The 19164-nt window shown below is 50.4% G+C and overlaps 1 protein-coding gene across 8 annotated transcripts in view; it reads left to right on the forward strand.

Annotated features, from left to right (window-relative positions):
• NFATC2 (nuclear factor of activated T cells 2) overlaps window positions 1-19164 on the forward strand; it is a 161037-nt gene that overhangs the window by 85268 nt on the left and 56605 nt on the right. For all 8 annotated transcript variants that reach the window (XR_003682787.2, XM_007129001.4, XM_007129003.4 and 5 more), the window contains exon 6: window positions 8962-9102. Coding sequence is in view for 7 of the 8 variants with exons in the window: in XM_007129001.4 (XP_007129063.1) it covers window positions 8962-9102 (141 nt within the window). In the remaining variant the exon portion in view is untranslated. The remainder of the gene's footprint in view (window positions 1-8961; window positions 9103-19164) is intronic.

Consider the following 19164-nt stretch of genomic DNA (forward strand, 5'->3'; position numbering starts at 1 on the left):
AGTCCGCCTGCCGATGCAGGGGACACGGGTTCGTGCCCCGGTCCGGGAGGATCCCACGTGCCGCGGAGCGGCTGGGCCCGTGAGCCGTGGCCGCTGAGCCTGCGCGTCCGGAGCCTGTGCTCCGCAACGGGAGAGGCCACAACAGTGAGAGGCCCGCGTACCGCAAAAAAAAAAAATTTGGCTTTGTCAGTCTTTCTAATTGTAGCCATTACAGTGAGTAAAATGGTATCTCATTGTGCATAACCCATAATTTGCATTTCCCTTAAGACTAATGATGCTGAGCCCTAATCTGTGTGCCTATTGGCTATCCTGTGTCTTCTTTGGTGAAGTGTTTGTTCAGAGCTTTTGCCCATTTTTTATTGGGTTACTCATATTTTTATTAATATACAGTAGTTCTTTTTGCATTGGATATGAACCTGTTGTCAGATTTATGTATTATGAACATTTTCCCCCAGTCTGTGGCTTGCCTATTTATTTTCTCAATTGTGTCTTATTAAGCACATCGATATTTTGATGAAGTCTAATTTATTATTTTCTTTTCTTTTGGGCTTATTACTCATTATATTCTCCCAAGAAATCTCCGCCTATCTGAAGATAGCAGACATCTTCTCTTCTGTTTTCTTCTAGAAGCTTTTTTTTTTTTTTTTTTTTTTTTTTTTGCGGTACGCAGGCCTCTCACTGTTGTGGTCTCTCCCATTGCGGAGCACAGGCTCCGGACGCGCAGGCTCAGCGGCCACGGCTCACGGGCCCAGCCGCTCCGCGGCACGTGGGATCTTCCCGGACCGGGGCACGAACCCGCGTCCCCTGCATCGGCAGGCGGACTCTCAACCACTGTGCCACCAGGGAAGCCCTCTAGAAGCTTTTTGATTCTGGCTTTTAGGTTTAGGGATACGAACCATATCAGGTTAATTTTTGTGTATGGTGTGAGATAGGGTCCAGTTCCATTGTTTTCCATATGGAGATTCAGTTGTTTCATATGCCTTTTTCTGAAAGTGAGAGCTTAGACAACCGAAGACTGTTCCCTCCCTCACCACCTCCCCTTCACTCCCCCATTTCACTCTCCTAAGTCTGACGTGGAAGACGGGTGATCACACAGCAGTGCTTTATGGAAATCCTTAGAATTAGTGAGATCAGACAGGCAAATTGATTTTGCTTTGCTTCATAAATCAGAGATGCTCTCTTGCCCATCTGCTCCTTCCAGAAGCCAAAACGACCCACATAATTCTTATAGGCCCCTTAACATTATTCTTTTAATTAAAAATATATTTGGAGTGCATTATATAGTACTAGGAACTGGGGATCCAGCAGTGAACAAACCAAAGTAACCAAAGTCGTGGCCATCATGGAGGTCACATTCTAGTGGGGAAAACCCACAGTCAACAAGCAGGCAGAGACATCATTTCAAACAGAGCTAACTGTCATGATGAAAATAACCGGGATCATGTGTTGGTGACTTGGGGGTGGGGGAGCAGCAACCTTAGTCATTCTGATCAGGGAAGACCTCTCTGAAGAGATGGCCTGTTAACCTGGACCTGAGTGACGGGGGAGCATGGCGCAGCCGGAGGGTAGAGCAGGTGCAAAGCCCTAAGGCAGGGATAAGCTTGGCATCGTCAGGGAACAGAAAGGCAGCCGGGGAGGCTGTGTGGAGTGACAGGGGGAGGGAGAGGTGTCGGAGGTGAGGTCTGAGAGGAAGCAGGGGACTTTGGAATAAGGGACTGGCATGATGTGATTTATATTTTAAACCTTGTTTAGCACAGTGCCTGGCACATAGTAGATGCTAATAGATACTCGAAGACCAAATGAAGGAAGGAAGGACATGAGGGGGACGTGAGGGGGAAGAGGTAAAGGACAAGGAACTATGATCAGTCACCTACTGTATGTCGAGCACTTTCTCCGTTGCTGCTAAATCATTGTGAGGACACCAGGAACTCAGCATCTGTTCCAATTTTATAGATGGGAAACCTGAAGCACAGAGAGGTTAAACTAATTGCCTGTGGTCACACAGCTAGTAAGGGGCCAAGCCAACTGTGACGACCATGTCCTGCTGGATCCCAGGACACCAAGGTTGAGCTACATCACGAGTGACAGATTAATTTGGGCCAGAACTCCAAAGGGTGACGTTTAATTTGGGCCAGAACTCCAAAGGGTGACGTCATCTCATATAAACTGGAGACCAGATCCGCGACCCTTAGGGTACTGTGGGCACCCTCCCTCCACTCTGCAATGGATTGTCTCCCTCGAGACCCTGTAGCAGTAAATCTTGGGTGAAATTTGGGCAGAGGGCAGGTAGGCCAGGCTTGGTCCGCCCCGGCTCTCTAAGGTGGCTTTTAAGCAGTGACTAAGGGACCACTTTCAGAAACATCAGAAAACCAACATGATAGGAAGAAGCAGGGTTAGGGTGATGGTTAGGACTGTGGGTCTGGGTTCACATCCTGCCTCTGCCACTTACTAGCTGTTTAGTCCCGGGGAAGTTACTTAGCACTCTGTGCCTCAGTTTTCTCATCTGTAAAATGGGGATGGTAGTAGTACCTATCTCAATGCAGTAGAATAACCCCAATGCCTCTCTTCTGGTATGTCTCATACTTTCCTACTTGCAGCCCTCCCCGTAGCTCTGCAAAGCAGACGTTACATACCTCTGGTTGCCACTCTGTCGCTGCCGAGAGCCCACAGCCCAGGCAGCAGTAGGTGTGGGAGTTTAACAAACACTCATTGTTTCAGGTGAGCTGGCAGCAAGCCTCACGCCCTGCTGCTGAGAGGAGCTTAGATGATTATCTGTCTGGTGCTGTGGGTTGGCTGGGTGGCGATTACAGGAAAGCTGGGTTTTTGGGGAGCCCAGGATTGGGGTGGCTTCTCCACTGATTGATATGGTTACCTGACCCTGCGATTATGGCCTTTTACTGAGCTAGTTTGGCAGGGCTGGGGAGGCAAAACTCCCCTTTATTGAAGAGCTGCCAAGTGCCGTCTGCCCCCAACTGTCACGTCTATTAACTTGTTTCTACCCTCGTCGTAGCCTGGGAAGACTCAAAGACTCTGAGCTTATATCTAGCGGGCTGAGGTTCGGAAGAGCTAACTGATTTGAGTCACGTGGCTGGCAAGGGAAGGGGCAGGAGCCGGGGCTTAAAAACCCATGTCCTTCTCTGTCTGGGCTGCCTGGGTCCCCCAGTGACCAGGGAGCTCATTAGTCAAATGGAGGTTCATGGAGCCCCCTGGAAGGGTCTTGGTTACTGGAGATATGTGGGAATATTCTGCGGGGGGCTCCTTGTTAATGTGTTGGAATGGAGAAGAATAAGAGCCCCTCCTATGGACCCAGCACTGTGGGGATTGGACGAGAGGTACCAGTCTTTCAGGGCCCCTGTTTGTGCTCCCTTTTCTGTATGAGGAAGCTGAGACCCCTTGAGGTCAGAACTGGCAGGTGGTCTCGTGCACTGCAGACCCCCTGCGTTTGCAGACACCGCACCCCAGTCCCGTGCCATGAATGCTGACAGGTCTCTCCCAGAGGTGAACCCCATACTCGGGGAGAATTGGGTTCCTCTGTCCCAGCCTCCCGCTTTCCAGGGAAGACCCATCAGTGGCCAAGGCGGGGTCTGAGGGAGCCTGAGGGGCCAGTCTGCCGGCCCTGCTCCCGGCCCCTCCCAGGCGAGGCCTGAGTCAGCACCATGTTCTGGGCCAGGCCCGGCTCAGCCGGGCCAGGCTCACGGCCAAGGACAGGGCCTGATGTACAGACAGGAAGCATTTACAGCAGCTAGGATGGGGGGTGGTCAGTGCTTGGGCCAGAGTGAGACAGAAGGGGGCGCTCCTCCTGGTCTGGGCTGGCTGGCTGCTTTCCCAGTGGGTCCTTCTCCATTTTACTAAAAAGGGGTCCCTCTGGGTAGGGGAATCCCACAGTCTGGGTCCAAGTTCTGCCTGTCCGCCTTACATAGCTGTGAGCTCTCAGGCATGTGACTTCTCCTTTGGGAGACTCAGTGCCCTCACCTCCAAAATGAGAATCATTCCTGCTTGTGGTCTCATGAAGTTTAGCAATGAAAATAAACATAACAGACATTCATTGAGCCCTGATGAGGTGCCACACACTTCCTGTGCATTAGCTCATTTAATCTGCAAACCGCTCTCTGAGGTTGGCCCTATGATGAGTCCCATTTTATAGATGAGAAAACCGAGGCACAGAGAGATTAAATGACTTGCCCAAGGTCCCAAAGCTTGGATGTCACCGAGCTGGGCTTCGAACTCAGGCTCTCACGTGGCAGCATCCTTACTTTGTCCCATGACCGTAAATTGCTTCTTCATGTGTGTGCTTTATAATATAAACAAAAACATACATTAAAAAGTGCTGGAATCCAAGGCACTCTCTATGGCAGCTGTAATTATTTGCTGTTATTAGCAGAACCCACCCACCCTGCACAACCAAAGTTCCCTGACCAGCTTCTCCCGCCTCTCTCCTGAGGTTCTTGGGTAGATTGTCATTCTTGGCCAGGCAGCCCTGTGACAGGGCAAATTGCAGACAGTCCCCTGTCCAGGCTGACCTGGAGGACCCCCGCCTGGTGTGAATTTCCCTCTCTGAGCCTTTACCACCGGCTCTGCTCCCAGTCAGCCACTGTTGCTATAGTGGAAGTAAACACCCAGACTGGCTAAACCAACAGCGCCCTGTTGATTCAGAGCTCATAAAACATAGGAGCCCCAAGCCACTTTATGACATGCCAGAATCCAGGGGCAGGAGGGAAGCCGGAGGTAGTCTCCTGGCTTCGAGGGCCACCTTGATGCTTAAGCCAGAGCTGAGGGTCTAGCCTCCACCCACAGGTGAGACCTGGGCCGTGGGCTTGGCTTTAAGCTGGCAGCCCCCTGTTTGGTTAGAACACTGCAGGGTTTGGGGTTTGGAGGGTCTGGAATCTCCAATGGTTGAAGAGCCGAATGGGACTCGGTGGGGACGGCTGCGGGTGGTGGTTCAGGCCTGGGGGGCCCAGTGGGCTTGCGGAGAGCCCTCCCATAGGTCCTGGACTGTGTCACCCCAATTAGTAGCCCTAGGTGTTGGAGGCTGCCTCAGAGAGAGAGAAGGAAGTGGACCCCAGGAGGGTAGTTTTGGTTGCTGTTGGCCTGTCTTCGGTTCCTCTTTCAGAGGCTAATTGGATTCATCTGCTTTGCCTCTGGACTCTCTGAGGATGCGGGGCCTCCCCTGGAGGAGGTCTCCTTGTCCTCAGGTGGCCTCTTAAGTGTGAGACCTGGCTCTCACACAGAATGTGTGTAACAAGTCACCTGGAAAGATTGTTTAAATGCAAATGTCCAGGCTCCTCTAGGAGATTCTGGGGTGGGGGGGCGGGGGTTGGGGGTATAGCCTGGGGAGCTGCATTTTTATTAAACGCCTCCCCCAACCAGGTGATTCGGCTGCAGGTGACCTGGGAAGCTCGCTTTGAAAAATGCTGGGATTCAGGGCCAAGAAACCTGGGTTTTGGGTCGGGATCCACCAAGAACAGCAGTGAAGAGAGCAGTACTGTGTGTAAACACGTGGACACGGACACGGACACGGTCCGTACTTATTTGGTGAAATAGCTAAGGCAAGATAACGGTGGTTCCTGGCGCCGAGCACAGGGCAGCTGCAGCTCTTTGTGTTGTTCGCCATACTGGCCGGTAGTTATTGAGCCAAGTACACTTTCTGTGAGTTCTCCCGTTTAACCCTCACAACAGCCTGTGAGATGGGTCTGCTAACAGCCCCATTTTTCAGATGGGAAAAGTGAGGTTTAGAGCTGGGAAGCCCTGTGCAAGGATCACCTGGTGGGGACTTGAGCTGGAACTGAGGACCCTCCAACATGACAGCCTCACCCAGGCAGGAGCTGCCTCTCCATGAAGCCGAGTTCTGAGCGTCTGTCTTTCTGTCTGTGAAATGGTAGAATTAGGGCCAGGGGGTCATTAGTGTTTCAACTCCCCAGCTGATTCTAATGTGTAGCCAGCACTGAGCAGTTCTTCTCAGACTTGATAGCTCATAAGAATCACCTGGATTCCTTTTTAAGCTGCAGATGTGGGTTCAATAGGTCTGGGGTGGGGCACGAGGTTCTGCACCTCTAATAATACCGCCCCTCCCCTTCCCTTGATGCTGATGTGCTCGGCCCGCACTTCCAGGTGCAAGACCGGAGTCCAGATAAAAGCTTACAGGAAGCCGGACTGGACTCCTTAAATTTTCATTAGAAAAGATAGTTTTCCTTCAGTAAGGAGAAGGAGCAGGAAATGCAGACTTGGCAAAGGGAGAATCAGTTAGTTGCTTGAAACTGTGAGGCTGTGGAGGGAGAAGCAATGAGTTTGCTTCAGGAAACAGCCGAGTTGTGTTCACAGCAATGCACGGTGATTCACGGAGCAGCCGTCCGGCCCAGCCTCCCGCCCACTGCTGAGAGCTCACGGCCATGTCCAGTCCCCGGCCTCGCTGGCTGTGAGCCCTTGGCCAGCTTGCCCAGGAGCCATGACTCAGGCTTTCCACCTGCAAAATGGGAAGGATGGCTCTTGGCGCCTCCCCACCCATCCCTGGGACCAAAAGCCCCCACTGGCCCCCCAAACGCATCAAAGGCAGGTCTTAAAAGCCGGGACCTGCTCTTCTAGGCGGTGTGGCTGCTGCTTTCACTGCTAATAAATCCCCACTGGTGGCAGCTCAATTAGGAAGTCATATCAAACTCCTCTGTTGAAAGAAAGGCTTAATAACCTGGCCCTTGTGGGAGAAATTAGCAGCTTCTGCGGAGAGGCCTTTCTAATACGGACTCTTAACCGGCAGCCCCTTAGAACCGCGCTGGCTGGCGGGGCCCTGGGAACAGAGAGCCTGGGCTGAGCCTGGGATGGGAAGATACCGGCAGGGGCATCACTGAGAGTCATCCGGCTGCCTTTTCAATGTAAAGTGTCTGGCAGCGTCTGGTCCACAGCAGACTCCTTAAATGTCACCAAGTGTGTGGCTGCTCCTGAAGAGACTGATTTCAACGTGGCTCCGGGGCCGAAGGGAGGGGTGCTGGACCTGGAGGCCCAGGCCAGCCAGGAGGACAGGGTTAGGTTTGAGCCTCGGGCCTCACGTGGCTGCGTCCCCGGCTCCCAGATGGGGAGGTCCGCAGGCCCCTGGCACGGAAAGGGCTGGCCCTCTGCCTAGTTCTTGGGCTCTGGGAGGAACGCCAGGAGCTCAGGCTGACTCACCCAGGGAGGGCCGGCCTCTTCGGCCCACGCTGCCAAGGCGAGGCCAAGGAGATGGTCCGTCATGCTGGATGGGACCCATTTCTCACCCTGCCCAGGAAAGGCATCTGGAGAGGGTCTTCATTCTTTCCTGCAGCCCACCTTCAGAAGAATTGGTTGGCTGGAGGGGCTAGGAGATGGGGCTCTGGAGCTGGACAGACCAGTTCTGGAGGGGTCAAATCTAAGTGTCACCCCATCTGACTTCTCCTAGGCTTTAGTTTGCTCCCCAAAGGTGAATAATTTTAGTACTTCTTTCCTTAGAAGGTTACTATGAGCATTCAAGTATGTCATTGTGGTTAAACACTCAACCTGTGCCATTCCTCATTGCAGATACAGATGAAGATGTAGGTGCAGATATGTTGAGATATCGAGATATATATGTGTGTCAAGATATATTGAGACACATCTGTATCCATACGTATCTCCATCCAGTCATCCATCAACCCTTCCTCCCTCCCTCCCTCTCTCTCTCCCTTTCTTTCCTCCCTTCCTTCCATCCATCCATACTTGCATCCATCCATCTCAGGCATCCCCCGCTAAATCCTAGGAACTGTCCCCAGCCCTGGGCTCACAGCATGCACACAGCAACTCTCCTCCCTCCTGGGCTCACGTTCTCGCGGGGAAGAGACGAAAGACAAATGAACCAATAAAGCTACACGTAGTGCGTCTGAAAGCGGAAAGTTCTTTGGAAATGATTAAGCAGGATAAAGCGGGATAAAGGGGAAAGAGGGAGAGACACAGCCAGACAGATGGAGAGAGGGTGGATACTGCTGTTTTAACTCTGAGGGGGAGAGTGGAAGGGTAGGGCTAAGGGAGCTGCTCTGAGGAGGTGACATCTGAGGAGAAACCTGCAAGAAGTGAGGAAGGCAGCCATGCGGGTAATCAGGGAAGAACCTTCCAGAGAGAAGGGCTTGCAAGGGCAGACATTGAAAGATAGGAGCATGCTCTGTATGTTTGAGAGATGGTGAGAACATTCTAGAAGTGTGACTAGAGCAGAGTGAGCAAGGGGGAGTTCTAGGAAGTGTGGTCAGAGAAGTGATGGGGGCAAATCATGTTCAGGATGGCAGACGAATTCCAAGGCCAAGGCATCTGAACCTTTAGGAATCCGGTCCTGAAGTTTACATCCGTGAGCCCTTCGTGTGTTGCTGACATCAAGTGCGGGAGAAGAGAGTACATTCTAGCAAAGGAAATCTCTCACAAAACAGTTGATTTGCCCATCCTTTTATTATAAAAAAAAAAAAAAAATCAAATTCTTACTCTCCTTTCCTCCCTAAAAGGAGAACAGGCATCTGTCTCTTTTTTTTTTTCTTTTTTTTTTTTTTGCGGTACGCGGGCCTCTCACTGCTGTGGCCTCTCCCCGTTGCGGGGCACAGGCTCCGGACGCGCAGGCTCAGCGGCCACGGCTCACGGGCCCAGCCGCTCCGCGGCATGTGGGATCCTCCCATACCGGGGCGCGAACCCGGTTCCCCTGCATCGGCAGGCGGACTCTCAACCACTGCGCCACCAGGGAAGCCCAGGCATCTGTCTCTTGATTCATGAAAATGAAATGTGTTGTTAGGAGAAAATTAGCCCAAATTACTTGGGGCATTTTGACAAGAACATAATATTTGCATAGTCACTGGTTGCCAGGGGTGAGGCTTCCACGTTTGCAATGACAACAAGTGACAAAGGTGGGCAGAGAGCACTGTGTCCCGTTCCCGTGAAATCACTGGACGATTCTGCATGGGCATCTCCTGTCATCACAGTGTCTTCTTTTTCTCTCGCCCGCAGCCCAGCGATCCGCCCATGAGCTGCCCATGGTGGAAAGACAAGACATCGACAGCTGCCTGGTCTACGGGGGCCAGCAGATGATTCTCACGGGACAGAACTTCACGGCCGAGTCCAAAGTCGTGTTTACCGAGAAGACCACAGGTCAGGGGGCCTTCTGAGTGCCATACAAAAGTGACCATCTTTTTCTTTCCAGTGGCGTTGATTTGGGGGATAGATCCCATTGTGTAGAGTTTCCTATCCTGCTCTCCTTACCATGAGAAATTTCCCTTGTCTCCAGTGATCTTGATATCGACACGGTTCACCATTGCATGAGTGTGTTATAATGTATTTGAACTCATCCTGGCTTGTTTTGTTGGATGATAAAGTGTTGCCCACCCCTAACTTTTTAAAAAACATTATATTTTCACATCAGGAGACACATTCTTTTAAGTTTTTTACTGTTATCAGGAAGGGAGGGCTAGCAACACAGTGATTAATCGTGCATGCTCTGGCCCTGGATACCCTGGGTTCAAATCCTGCCTTTGCTACTTGCTTGCTCTGTGATCTTAGGCAAATTACCTGACCTTTCTGTGCCTCCATTTCTTTATGTATAGAATGATAATAGCAAGAGTTATTACCCCATGGGGTTGTCACGAGGGTTAAATGAGTTAATACATGTCAGGTAATTAGAATGGCACCAGGTATATTGTAAGTCAACAAATATTGGCTGCTTATATTTTTATTATAAATAGTACTGCAGTTAATCTTGTTATACTTGTAGGATTAATTAATCTTCTTATACATGAATCTCCATGTGTATCTTTTTTGTTTATTTAGGGTTTATTCCAGAGTGCATTTTGGATAGTCATTTCGAGAGCTTTAAATACTTATTGCTTCTAGAATTCAAATTACCTCCCAGAAATATACAAATTGGAAACTTCCACCAATACTGTGTCAGTGATGGTTTCACCCCAACCCAGAAGTGCCGTGTTTTTTAATTTAAAAAAGTATTTGCTGAATTGGTACTTTTTTGACTTGGCACTCCTTTGCTATGAGAGGTTTAATGTTTCTGTTTATTGGACCTGTGTATTCTTTCTTATATGGACTGTCTGTTAATGTGATTACCGATGAGGACATCATAGAAAGACAGTGATCAAAAGTAGGAAAAATATCAGGTTATATAATTTATTTGATAGTTACGGATGCTAGGCCAAGCTTTTTTTTTTTTTTTTTTTTTTCTTCTTCCTATGACATGATTTCCGGTTAATTCAAAGGGGTGTTTGTCTGTTTGTTTACTGCCCTGAGGATGATCCACAGACTATCACAGGCAGGTTGTCCACTTGTGGGGATTTTGCACTGCATGAGGGCACCTCCTCTGGGGGCTGCCATTCAAACTGGATACATCCTGGAGCTGTGTGTTACTAAACCTCTGGTGGGAGGAAGCGGAGTGTCTTAGAGAAGGGGTGCTTCTTCCCAGTTCACACAAAGCCTCCTCTTGAGATGGGCTGGCCCTGTGACTAGGGTGTGACAACTGCTTCCTTACACTTTGGAAGCATGATAGAAGGCAGATGGTTTTAAAGAAGTTTGATGAAGCCATTGCCAAAATAACCACCAAAAAACGGGCATTAAGTAAGGCTGTGGCAGTGGGGAGACGGACAGGTGGGTTTGAGTGGTTCAGAAGGCACGTGGTCAGTCCCTGCGGGTTTGAGGGGCTATGGTGGTGCCGTGAGGGGAGAGGAACGCAGATGTGTAAGTGGGTGCATTGCATCTGTCATATGGTTGTCCAGTACTTTATTTAACCATTCTCCCTTTATTGGATGTTAGGCTGCTTCCAACTCTGTGCTATTGTAAGTAACTCAGTGACGAACATCCTCTATATTCCTTTGGTCAGCTAGGTAAGGACTCATGTTCTCCAGCCAGTCTGCTTGTGTTCAAAGCCCAGGTCTACTACTTTCTAGCTGGGGGACCTTGGGCAAGTTACTTAACCTCTGTGGACAACAGTTTCCTTCTCTGTATAAAGAGAATGGTGGCAGTTCTACCTCATAGGGTGGTCATACGATTAAGAGTTCATAAATGCTTGGTACAGTTGTCCCTCAGTATCTGCAAGAGATTGGTGCCAGGATCCCCGTGGATACCAGACTCTGCAAATGCTCAAGTCCTTTGTATACAGTGGTGTAGTATTTGCATAGAACCTATGCACATCCTCTCATATACTTTAAATCACTCTAGATTACTTATAAGACCTAATACCAGGTAAATGCTATGTAAATAGTTGCCAGTGAATGGCAAATTCAAGTTTTGCTTTTTGGAACTTTCTGGAATTTTTGGGGGGAATATTTTAACCTGTGGTTGGTTGAATCCATGGATGTGGAACCTGTGGATTCGGAGGGCCAACTGTATATAGTAAGTGCTTGATATGTATTAGCTAATGCTGTTTGTTATTGTTATTTTCTAGGGTTGAGGCCTACATGTGGTGTAGTGGATTCAAGGGGCATGCACGTTTTTAAGCGTCTTGATACATTTTGGAGGAGACTTTTGTCAGGCGGTGGAACAGCAGTCTCGTGGCAAGAAGTTACTAGGCTCTCATGAGACAGAGAGCAAACCTGTGTGGCTGGAGTAGAGGCTGGTTATCACCAGGAAGTGTTTTGATGAGCAGGCAAAGCCCAGAGCAGAGAGATCTCCTGATGCCAGGTAGAGACACGGCTTTGGTTTAGTCTGCACGTGAGTAAGGTGATAGGGAGTCATGGTGGGTTCTTGAGCAGGAGAGTGGCCTGAAATGTAAATGGCCGAGTAAACATTACCTGACGGATCTCCAGGACCAGGAAATCATCCTGCTGGCCTTCTGCTGACTTTCACAAGAAGTGTATGGCTTCAAGGCACCTTATTGGCAGAGGGGAAATGCTAGTAATATACAGACATCTTGTTCTCTGTGTCCAGGTTGGCAGTCTCCTTGAGGGGCTGCTGGAAGTGTGCAGGGATGGCTTGGAAGCCAGGTGCTACCAAGTTCCTCGTGGGGTTAGGAGCCAGACAGCTTTAAACTGTCTAGGGAGCTTGTCAGGCTACTTGTGAGGCTACTCAAGGCCCTCCAATAAGTATTTGCTGGCTGGCTGGCTGGCTGGCTGGAAGGCATTTACTCTCTGGCTTTCCTTCTCTTGGTTTCATAAGAAATTTCAGTTTACCTCTTTTTTTTTTTTTTGCGGTACGTGGGCCTCTCCCTGTTGTGGCTTCTCTTGTTGCGGAGCACAGGCTCCGGACGCGCAGGCTCAGCGGCCATGGCTCACGGGCCCAGCCGCTCCGCGGCACGTGGGATCTTCCCGAACAGGGGCACGAACCCGGTTCCCCGCATCGGCAGGCGGACGCGCAACCACTGCGCCACCAGGGAAGCCCTCAGTTTACCTCTTGAAGGGAGGAAAACCCAGAGTCTGTTTCAACTTGGAAAAATTGCATGTTAATAAGAAGAGGAATGATAATAGTTTTCTCTGATTGAATGCTGTCCGTGGGCGGGCCGTTTGCCTGCTGCTTTCTGCATCTTGTCTCATCTAACCGGACACCCGCGGGAGGCAGGTGGCTAAGCCTGGAGAAGTTAGGGGACTCACCTGCAGATAATACAGCATCGTTCTGTTGTTCAATTTCCCTGGACCTCAGATTCCAGTGAGCGAGTTAATAACGGTCTTTCCTTCCCAGAGTTAAACGCATAAGCGAGCAGTGGGCACTCAGCACATCGGGCGTGCTTGTGGAGTGTTCGTTGTTATTTTTACGTTTTCTCCAGTATTCTCATTGCTTAGGCCATAGACGTCGTTTATTGGACACACACTGCCCCAGTGTGGGCCTGGCAGGCAGACTTTGGGAGGCTGTAAGCTGCAGTGGTTACCAGCATAGCTCTGAGGTCAGACGGCCTGGGTTCGAACCCATGATCTGCGTTTGGTAGCTTTGTCATCCTGGGTAAGTCCTGTCACCTCTCTGAGCCAATATGTCCTCTTTTGTAAAATACAGATGGTTTACTTCTCTTGAGAGACAAGAAGATTAAATGAGATGATACAGATTAGGCTCTTTGCATAGAGCTTGGCACATTATAGATGCTCATTAAATGTCAGCTTTTATTATTATTATCATCATCGTCATCATATCTTGGCTGTGGAAGGACAAGGATGGGTACGATTTTATCTCATGGAACCAAGAGACATTGAAAAACAAGAATAAGTAATTAATAATAAACTATGTGCCAGGCCTTGTTCTAAGCACTCTATATGTATTAACAATCTGATTCCTCATGGCAGCCCTACAGGGTAGCTATTTTCTGATGAGAAACTGAACAGAGAGAGGTTAAGTAACTTATCGAAGATCACACAGCTGGTAAATGGCAGTGCTGGGTTGGCCCCTAGGAAGCCTGGCTCTAGCATCTGTATCCTTGATCATTTAGCTTTTCTACTTTGAAAAAGCTCAGAACCAGGTTAATTTGTCTGAAGATCCTTTAGCTGCTCTGAGCCACTGACTTGAACCATTTTGTGGTGAGATAGACTCTTGAATTCTGCAGCAAGTCACTGAGGCCAGGTAGGTCCATTTAGGACTGTGGTGTGTCTAACGTAAAAGAACCTGGGGTGAATACGGTTCCTGGATCGATGCCAACAGACAAGCTGGGGTGTCTGAGGTGTCCCTGGGCCCTCAGAGAAGTGGTGGGCTTCTCTGGTGGGATGTCTGGCTCCCGGTGGCTCTGACAGACAGAGGGGGGAATTGCCTTATGTTTGCAGGGAGCCAGTCCTGCTCTTTTGACCCCAAGAACTTGCCTCCCAGCCCAGGACTGCCTTCTGCAGGGGGAATCCCTGTTGCTCAACTTCTTTTTTCCAAAACGCAGCCCCGTTCCCATCTCCATGGACAGTTTGGCCAGCAGGGCCGCTGCGAGGTGGGGCGGAGTGGAACAGTTGAAGTTTTCCAAGGAAGGGGAACCCCAGCTGGTTCTCACATTAAGGAAAGGTGGACAGCCTCCTGGGCTAATCTTAGCCCCCATGTTGGGTCATCGGCACCACCAGCTCCAAAGTTCTTTTTATAGCCGTCGACTGAAATGGAATTGGCAGTTTCCACTCCAGCAGGATGACAAATTAGAGGACGGTGGAAAAACAGTAGGAGAGGGGTAGCGTGGTGTTTCTTAAGTTAGAAAAGCTCGGTGTTTTGGAAAATGGCATCTTATTTATAGCAGCAGTAATAATAATGATTATTATATTGTTTTTATTACCATTTTTAATCATTTGCATGACTTCCAAGAGCCCGTATGTGCTGGCCCTTGCCCGTCTCTCTGATTTCAGCTTTTTTTTTTGCGGTACGCGGGCCTCTCACTGTCGCGGCCTCTCCCGTTGTGGAGCACAGGCTCCGGACACACAGGCTCAGCGGCCATGGCTCACGGGCCCAGCCGCTTTGCGGCATGCGGGACCCTCCCAGACCGGGGCACGAACCCGCGTCCCCTGCATCGGCAGGCGGACTCTCAACCACTGCGCCACCAGGGAAGCCCCGCTTTCAGCTTTTTTGACTCACCCTCTTGCTCCTTTGGCTTTAGCTACACCATCTTCGTTCTGTCCTCAAACAGCCCACACTCCTTTCTGTCACAGGACCTTTGCTTTTGCTGTTTCCTCATGGGTTGTGGCCTCCTACTCCTACAAGTCTCAGCTCAGGGCGACTTTCTTAAGGAGCCCCTCCTTGACCAACTGCTCTGAAGTTGTTCAGCCTCCGCCACAGCCCTGTCCCTCTCTGTCCCATTGCCCTGCCCTGTTTTCCCAGTAGTACTTAGCTCTACTGGAATTATCTTGTCTCTGATGTCTCCCACGTCAGAGTTCCTTGAGGGACGGGGACTCGGTGTTTGCTGCTGTATGTGCAGCATCTAGAACAGCCCCTGGCACTTAGTAGGTTCTTATACGTATTGTTGAATGAATGTGTCCTCTCCTTTAATAGTCACACTTGGCCCCGAGAGGCAGGCGCATTACCCCCATTTTACAGATGAGACAACTGAGGCTCACAGAGGTCAAGCCATGGGCCCCAGGTCAGCTCACAGCAGGTAACAGAACTGGAATCCCAGGCAACATTTATCATCAATCCCCAAGGAATCTCTCTAGTCACATCCAAGAGGACAAAGAGGAACCCAACAGAACGATCAGCATCTTTCCTATTTACCATCTTCAGTAATTGCTGAAAAGCCTTTATATAGTCTGTGAAATTTAAAAAATGTGTAACCTTCTAGGCGAAGGTCACGCCGGGAAGTCCAGGCTGTTCCTGACTTCAGCTGGTAACCCTGGCGCCCGGCCACCCAGGCCTCAGGCGGAGTCGGGGGTCCCAGCAAAACATTGCAAAACAGGAAAAAATCTAAGGACACAAAAATAAAAGTGATGTGGCAGCGGAAACCGGGTTGCCATGGCTTTGAGCGACTCGCTGCGCCTGGGTGGGATCCAATGTTTTGGAAGGTTCCTCCACATGACACAGGGTTTTGGAATTTTTCAGCTGGTAAATCTTTCTTAATTCAGGCCCCTGGCCCCAGCCAAGTAGCTCCCTGGCTCTCTGTGTCCCGCGGGGGCGTAGGTTGGAAACTTGCCCGCGTCGGATTACTCAGCTTTGAAACTTAAATTGTTTGAAGAGAACTTGTGTTTTGTTTTGTTGGACGATTTTTTGGACCACTCTGATGGCAGAGGCTCCTATCACCTGTTGAGAGGGCAAATTGATTTTTTAGAAAGGAGGCGTGGGTGGTGGAATTCCCTGCTTCCCACTGAGTCATCATATCCCAAAGTGAGTCATTTTATGACTTGGAGGTTCCCAAAGGTTGTATTTTGAGCTTTGTTTAATAAATACAAATGCATATGCTTAAAATAAAATTTTTTTGCTAAATTAAGTACTTTTCCATGAATTAGTGCCCTGGAAACCTTGGAACGCGCTTAGAGAAGACACCTCCTCTTCCCACCTGGTTTTCTCCGTGGGTAGGGCTTCACCCGGTCTGGTGTCTTCTGAAAAAATTGACCTGGTCTGGGAGTCTCTCTGCCTTGGTCTTCCCTCTGGGAAAGGTCAGACTCCAAGCTGGGCTTGCCTATGACTAAGGCTCTGTAGACCTTTGCCCTCGGTGACTCATGTCCACGGTGTCACTGGCCCCCGGAGCTGGAGCCCACCCCTTACACACAGCTGGCTGGGACACAGAGCTTTCCTCCAAAGACAGAGGCCAGACCGCCACTCGGGAGCCCCACTGGAGATAGAGAAAATAGTCTTATTTTCAGAGGGCTGAATATTTGCCCAAACTTCAGTCCTCTTGCATGCGAGAACAGACTTTGGAGTGAAGGGATCCTGCTGTTTAAATGCCTGAAAAAGAGGACACAGAGAAATGTTTTCTAATTAACTCGGGTCCTAGTGTGTCCACCATCAGAAATTGTTCTTGGCGCCAACAGACGTTCTGTAATTTGCAATTAGCAGGCTGGAATTTCCACCTCCGTCAAGAAAATCATGATATCTTTTATTAATGAATGGTCTGACACCCTCTTGTGTTATTTTTTTTTTTCCCCTACAGTTGTGGTTGCATACTTTTTTTTTTTTTTTAAGTAAAAATTGTATGTATTTAAGGGGTCAGCAGGCTGGATTTTGGATCATCCAGCAGATTTGGCTTGAAGCCTGGATAGGCCTCATATTATGTGCTTTGGGACTTAGTTTCCCCATCTCTAAAATGGTGTTGGTGGTATTTCAGCAATAAAAGGAGATCAAGGATCTGAAAGTGTCGGGCCATAGGAGGTGCCCAGAAAATGTCAGCTGACCTTCCATGTGTCCTCTGGGAGCTCAGTTTACTTAACAGGGAGTGGGGAAGGCAGGCCTGTGCTGGTTTCTTGTCTGGGAGAAGAGTCCTTCCTGGCACAGGTGGGTCTCTCCCCTCCTCTCAGCCCCGAGCCTTCAGACTCCTGCTGTCACACCCGATACAGTGGAGGAAACATGACTAATGGCCCGGCCCCTGGCCCCATCTTACAGATGGAAAGCCAACTCACCGAGGGAGATTGGCAGACTTCCTTGAGGTGACAGGGCACGTCAGAGGAAGGCGGGGTCCCAAACTCCCACTTCCCAGTTCCCAGGGTGACTGTGTGAGCTGGTGTGGGACATCTAGAGATGACAGCCCATCGCTGAGAAGAGGTGCCCCTGGAGGCATGAAAGATGAGCTGAAATCTGGCCGCTATGTAAATGACCTGTTGATGCTCTTTTAGCCTCACTCCTCTGCTCACTCAGCCCCCAGGACTTCCGTAGTTGCTCCCCAGATGTTTATTAAACCCCTACTATGTGCAGGTTCTATGCCAGGCACTGGGGGCATATGACATACGAGATCCCTGCCCTCAGGGGGTGGACAGTCTCAAGCTTGTTTATAAGCAGGTCACTTTGAGACAGGGCGAGTGCTGTGAAGACAGGGAGACCAGTTCTAGGGGCAAGAGCCAAGGGGCTGGAAGTTAGGAGAAAAATATAGGATGCTAAGTTAATTTCGAATCTCAAGCAGTGCATTTCTTTAGTATGAGTATGTCCTGTGCAGTGGCACAGAGCTTGGGACAAACTGGTAGTTAGAAGAGGATTCATCATTTTCTGAAATTCAGATTTAACTGAACGGTCTGTATTTTTATTTATTAAATCTGGCAACCATGGACAGTGCAGTCAGGGAGGGCTTCCCTGAAGAGGTGGCTTTGAGCAGAGCCCTAAAGGCGGGAAAGAGGGAGCCCCGTGGATGGTCAGAAGAGTGTCCAGGGCAGAAGGGACTGCCCCGTGCCAGGGTCTCAGCGTGGGGATGAGCTTGGGGTGTTTGGGGAACTGAAAGCAGACCCAGGCGGCTGGTGCAGGGTGAGAGTGAGCGGGGAGTGTGACACCAGTCAAGCCTGGAGAGGTCGCGGGGGGCGGGGGTTCAGGTCATTCTGGGCCATGTAGGCGTGGCCAGGAGTTTGGATTTCATTCCAAAAGCGAGTAGCTCTTGGAAGCTTTTAAGCAGGGGGGGTGTCATGATCTCATTTACATTTTTTTTGGTTGTTTTGTGTTTTTGCGGTACGCGGGCCTCTCACTGTTGTGGCCTCTCCCGTTGCGGAGCACAGGCTCCGGACGCGCAGGCTCGGCGGCCGTGGCCCACGGGCCCAGCCGCTCTGCGGCATGCGGGATCCTCCCGGACCGGGGCACGAACCCGCGTCCCCTGCATCGGCAGGCGGACCCTCAACCACTGCGCCACCAGGGAAGCCCTCATTTACATGTTTAAGGTTGCTCTGGCAATCTCGATGGAGAATGGTCTTTGGGGGTTGGGGTGCGGGGACAAGTGGAAGCTGGGAGGTGACTGAGCAGCCGCTGCGGTTGTGCAGGTGGGGGACAGGGCAGGTAAGCCCACCAGGAAGTGGCCGGGCAGGAGGAGAGGGGGAGGTGTGGGAATCAAGGCACTCCTCTCCAGCTCTCAGGAAATACACAGGGGCAGTGGTACCATTTCGGGTGGGTGAAATCCTAACTAAGGGGCCACTCCCGATCCCCCCATCTGCTGGGCTCGTTAAGCCTGTGCATCCAGGGAGCCTGCGGTTTTTTTTTGCTAGTTAGCAGTCGTAAAGAGCAGACTGAAATGACTTCAACCATCTTCATCTAGCTAATTTTAAAAAGCAGGGCCAGGCCTGGGAAGCGTCACACACAGTTTCCTAACCCAAGCAGACACTTTGATTTCCTCTCCGTTTGCCTCGAGCCCAGTGGCACGCTCACGGCCCCAGTGAGGACAGATTTGCTTTCCTCCTCCTGAAAGCGTGCGCGTTTCTGCTGTGAGTGCTGACACGAGCCCGTTGCTGACACAAGGCTGACTGCTGAGGCTCTAGCCCGGATACAGCGCCAGCCCTGCTGCTTCCTGCTGCTTTGCTCCATCGTAGGGTTCAAGAGCTGCCTGCAAAGAGAATCCACTCAGCAAACCCAAGTGTAGGGGCCATCCATCCACAGACGCACTGGCTATTGAGGCATGTTCCCCTGACGCTGCGGCCAAGTTAAAACAAAGGCTGTGGTGTTACTTGGGCCATGCGCTTCCTCCCACCCCATTTTTTTTCTCTTGCAGAGTCTCGCTAAGTCTTCTCTAGACCCAACCTCTTTGCCCAAAGAAATTGGCTCTTTTCTCTTCGCCTCTGAGTAAAGACTTGGAAGAGCCTGTTCTGTGCTGGCTGCCAGCCCGTGTTAATTTAGGACAGGGGAAGTTTGCCCGAACATCTGCTTGAAAGACCGAAGTCC

This window comes from Physeter macrocephalus, chromosome 14 (assembly GCF_002837175.3).
Source record: "Physeter macrocephalus isolate SW-GA chromosome 14, ASM283717v5, whole genome shotgun sequence".
Taxonomy (NCBI): domain Eukaryota; kingdom Metazoa; phylum Chordata; class Mammalia; order Artiodactyla; family Physeteridae; genus Physeter; species Physeter macrocephalus.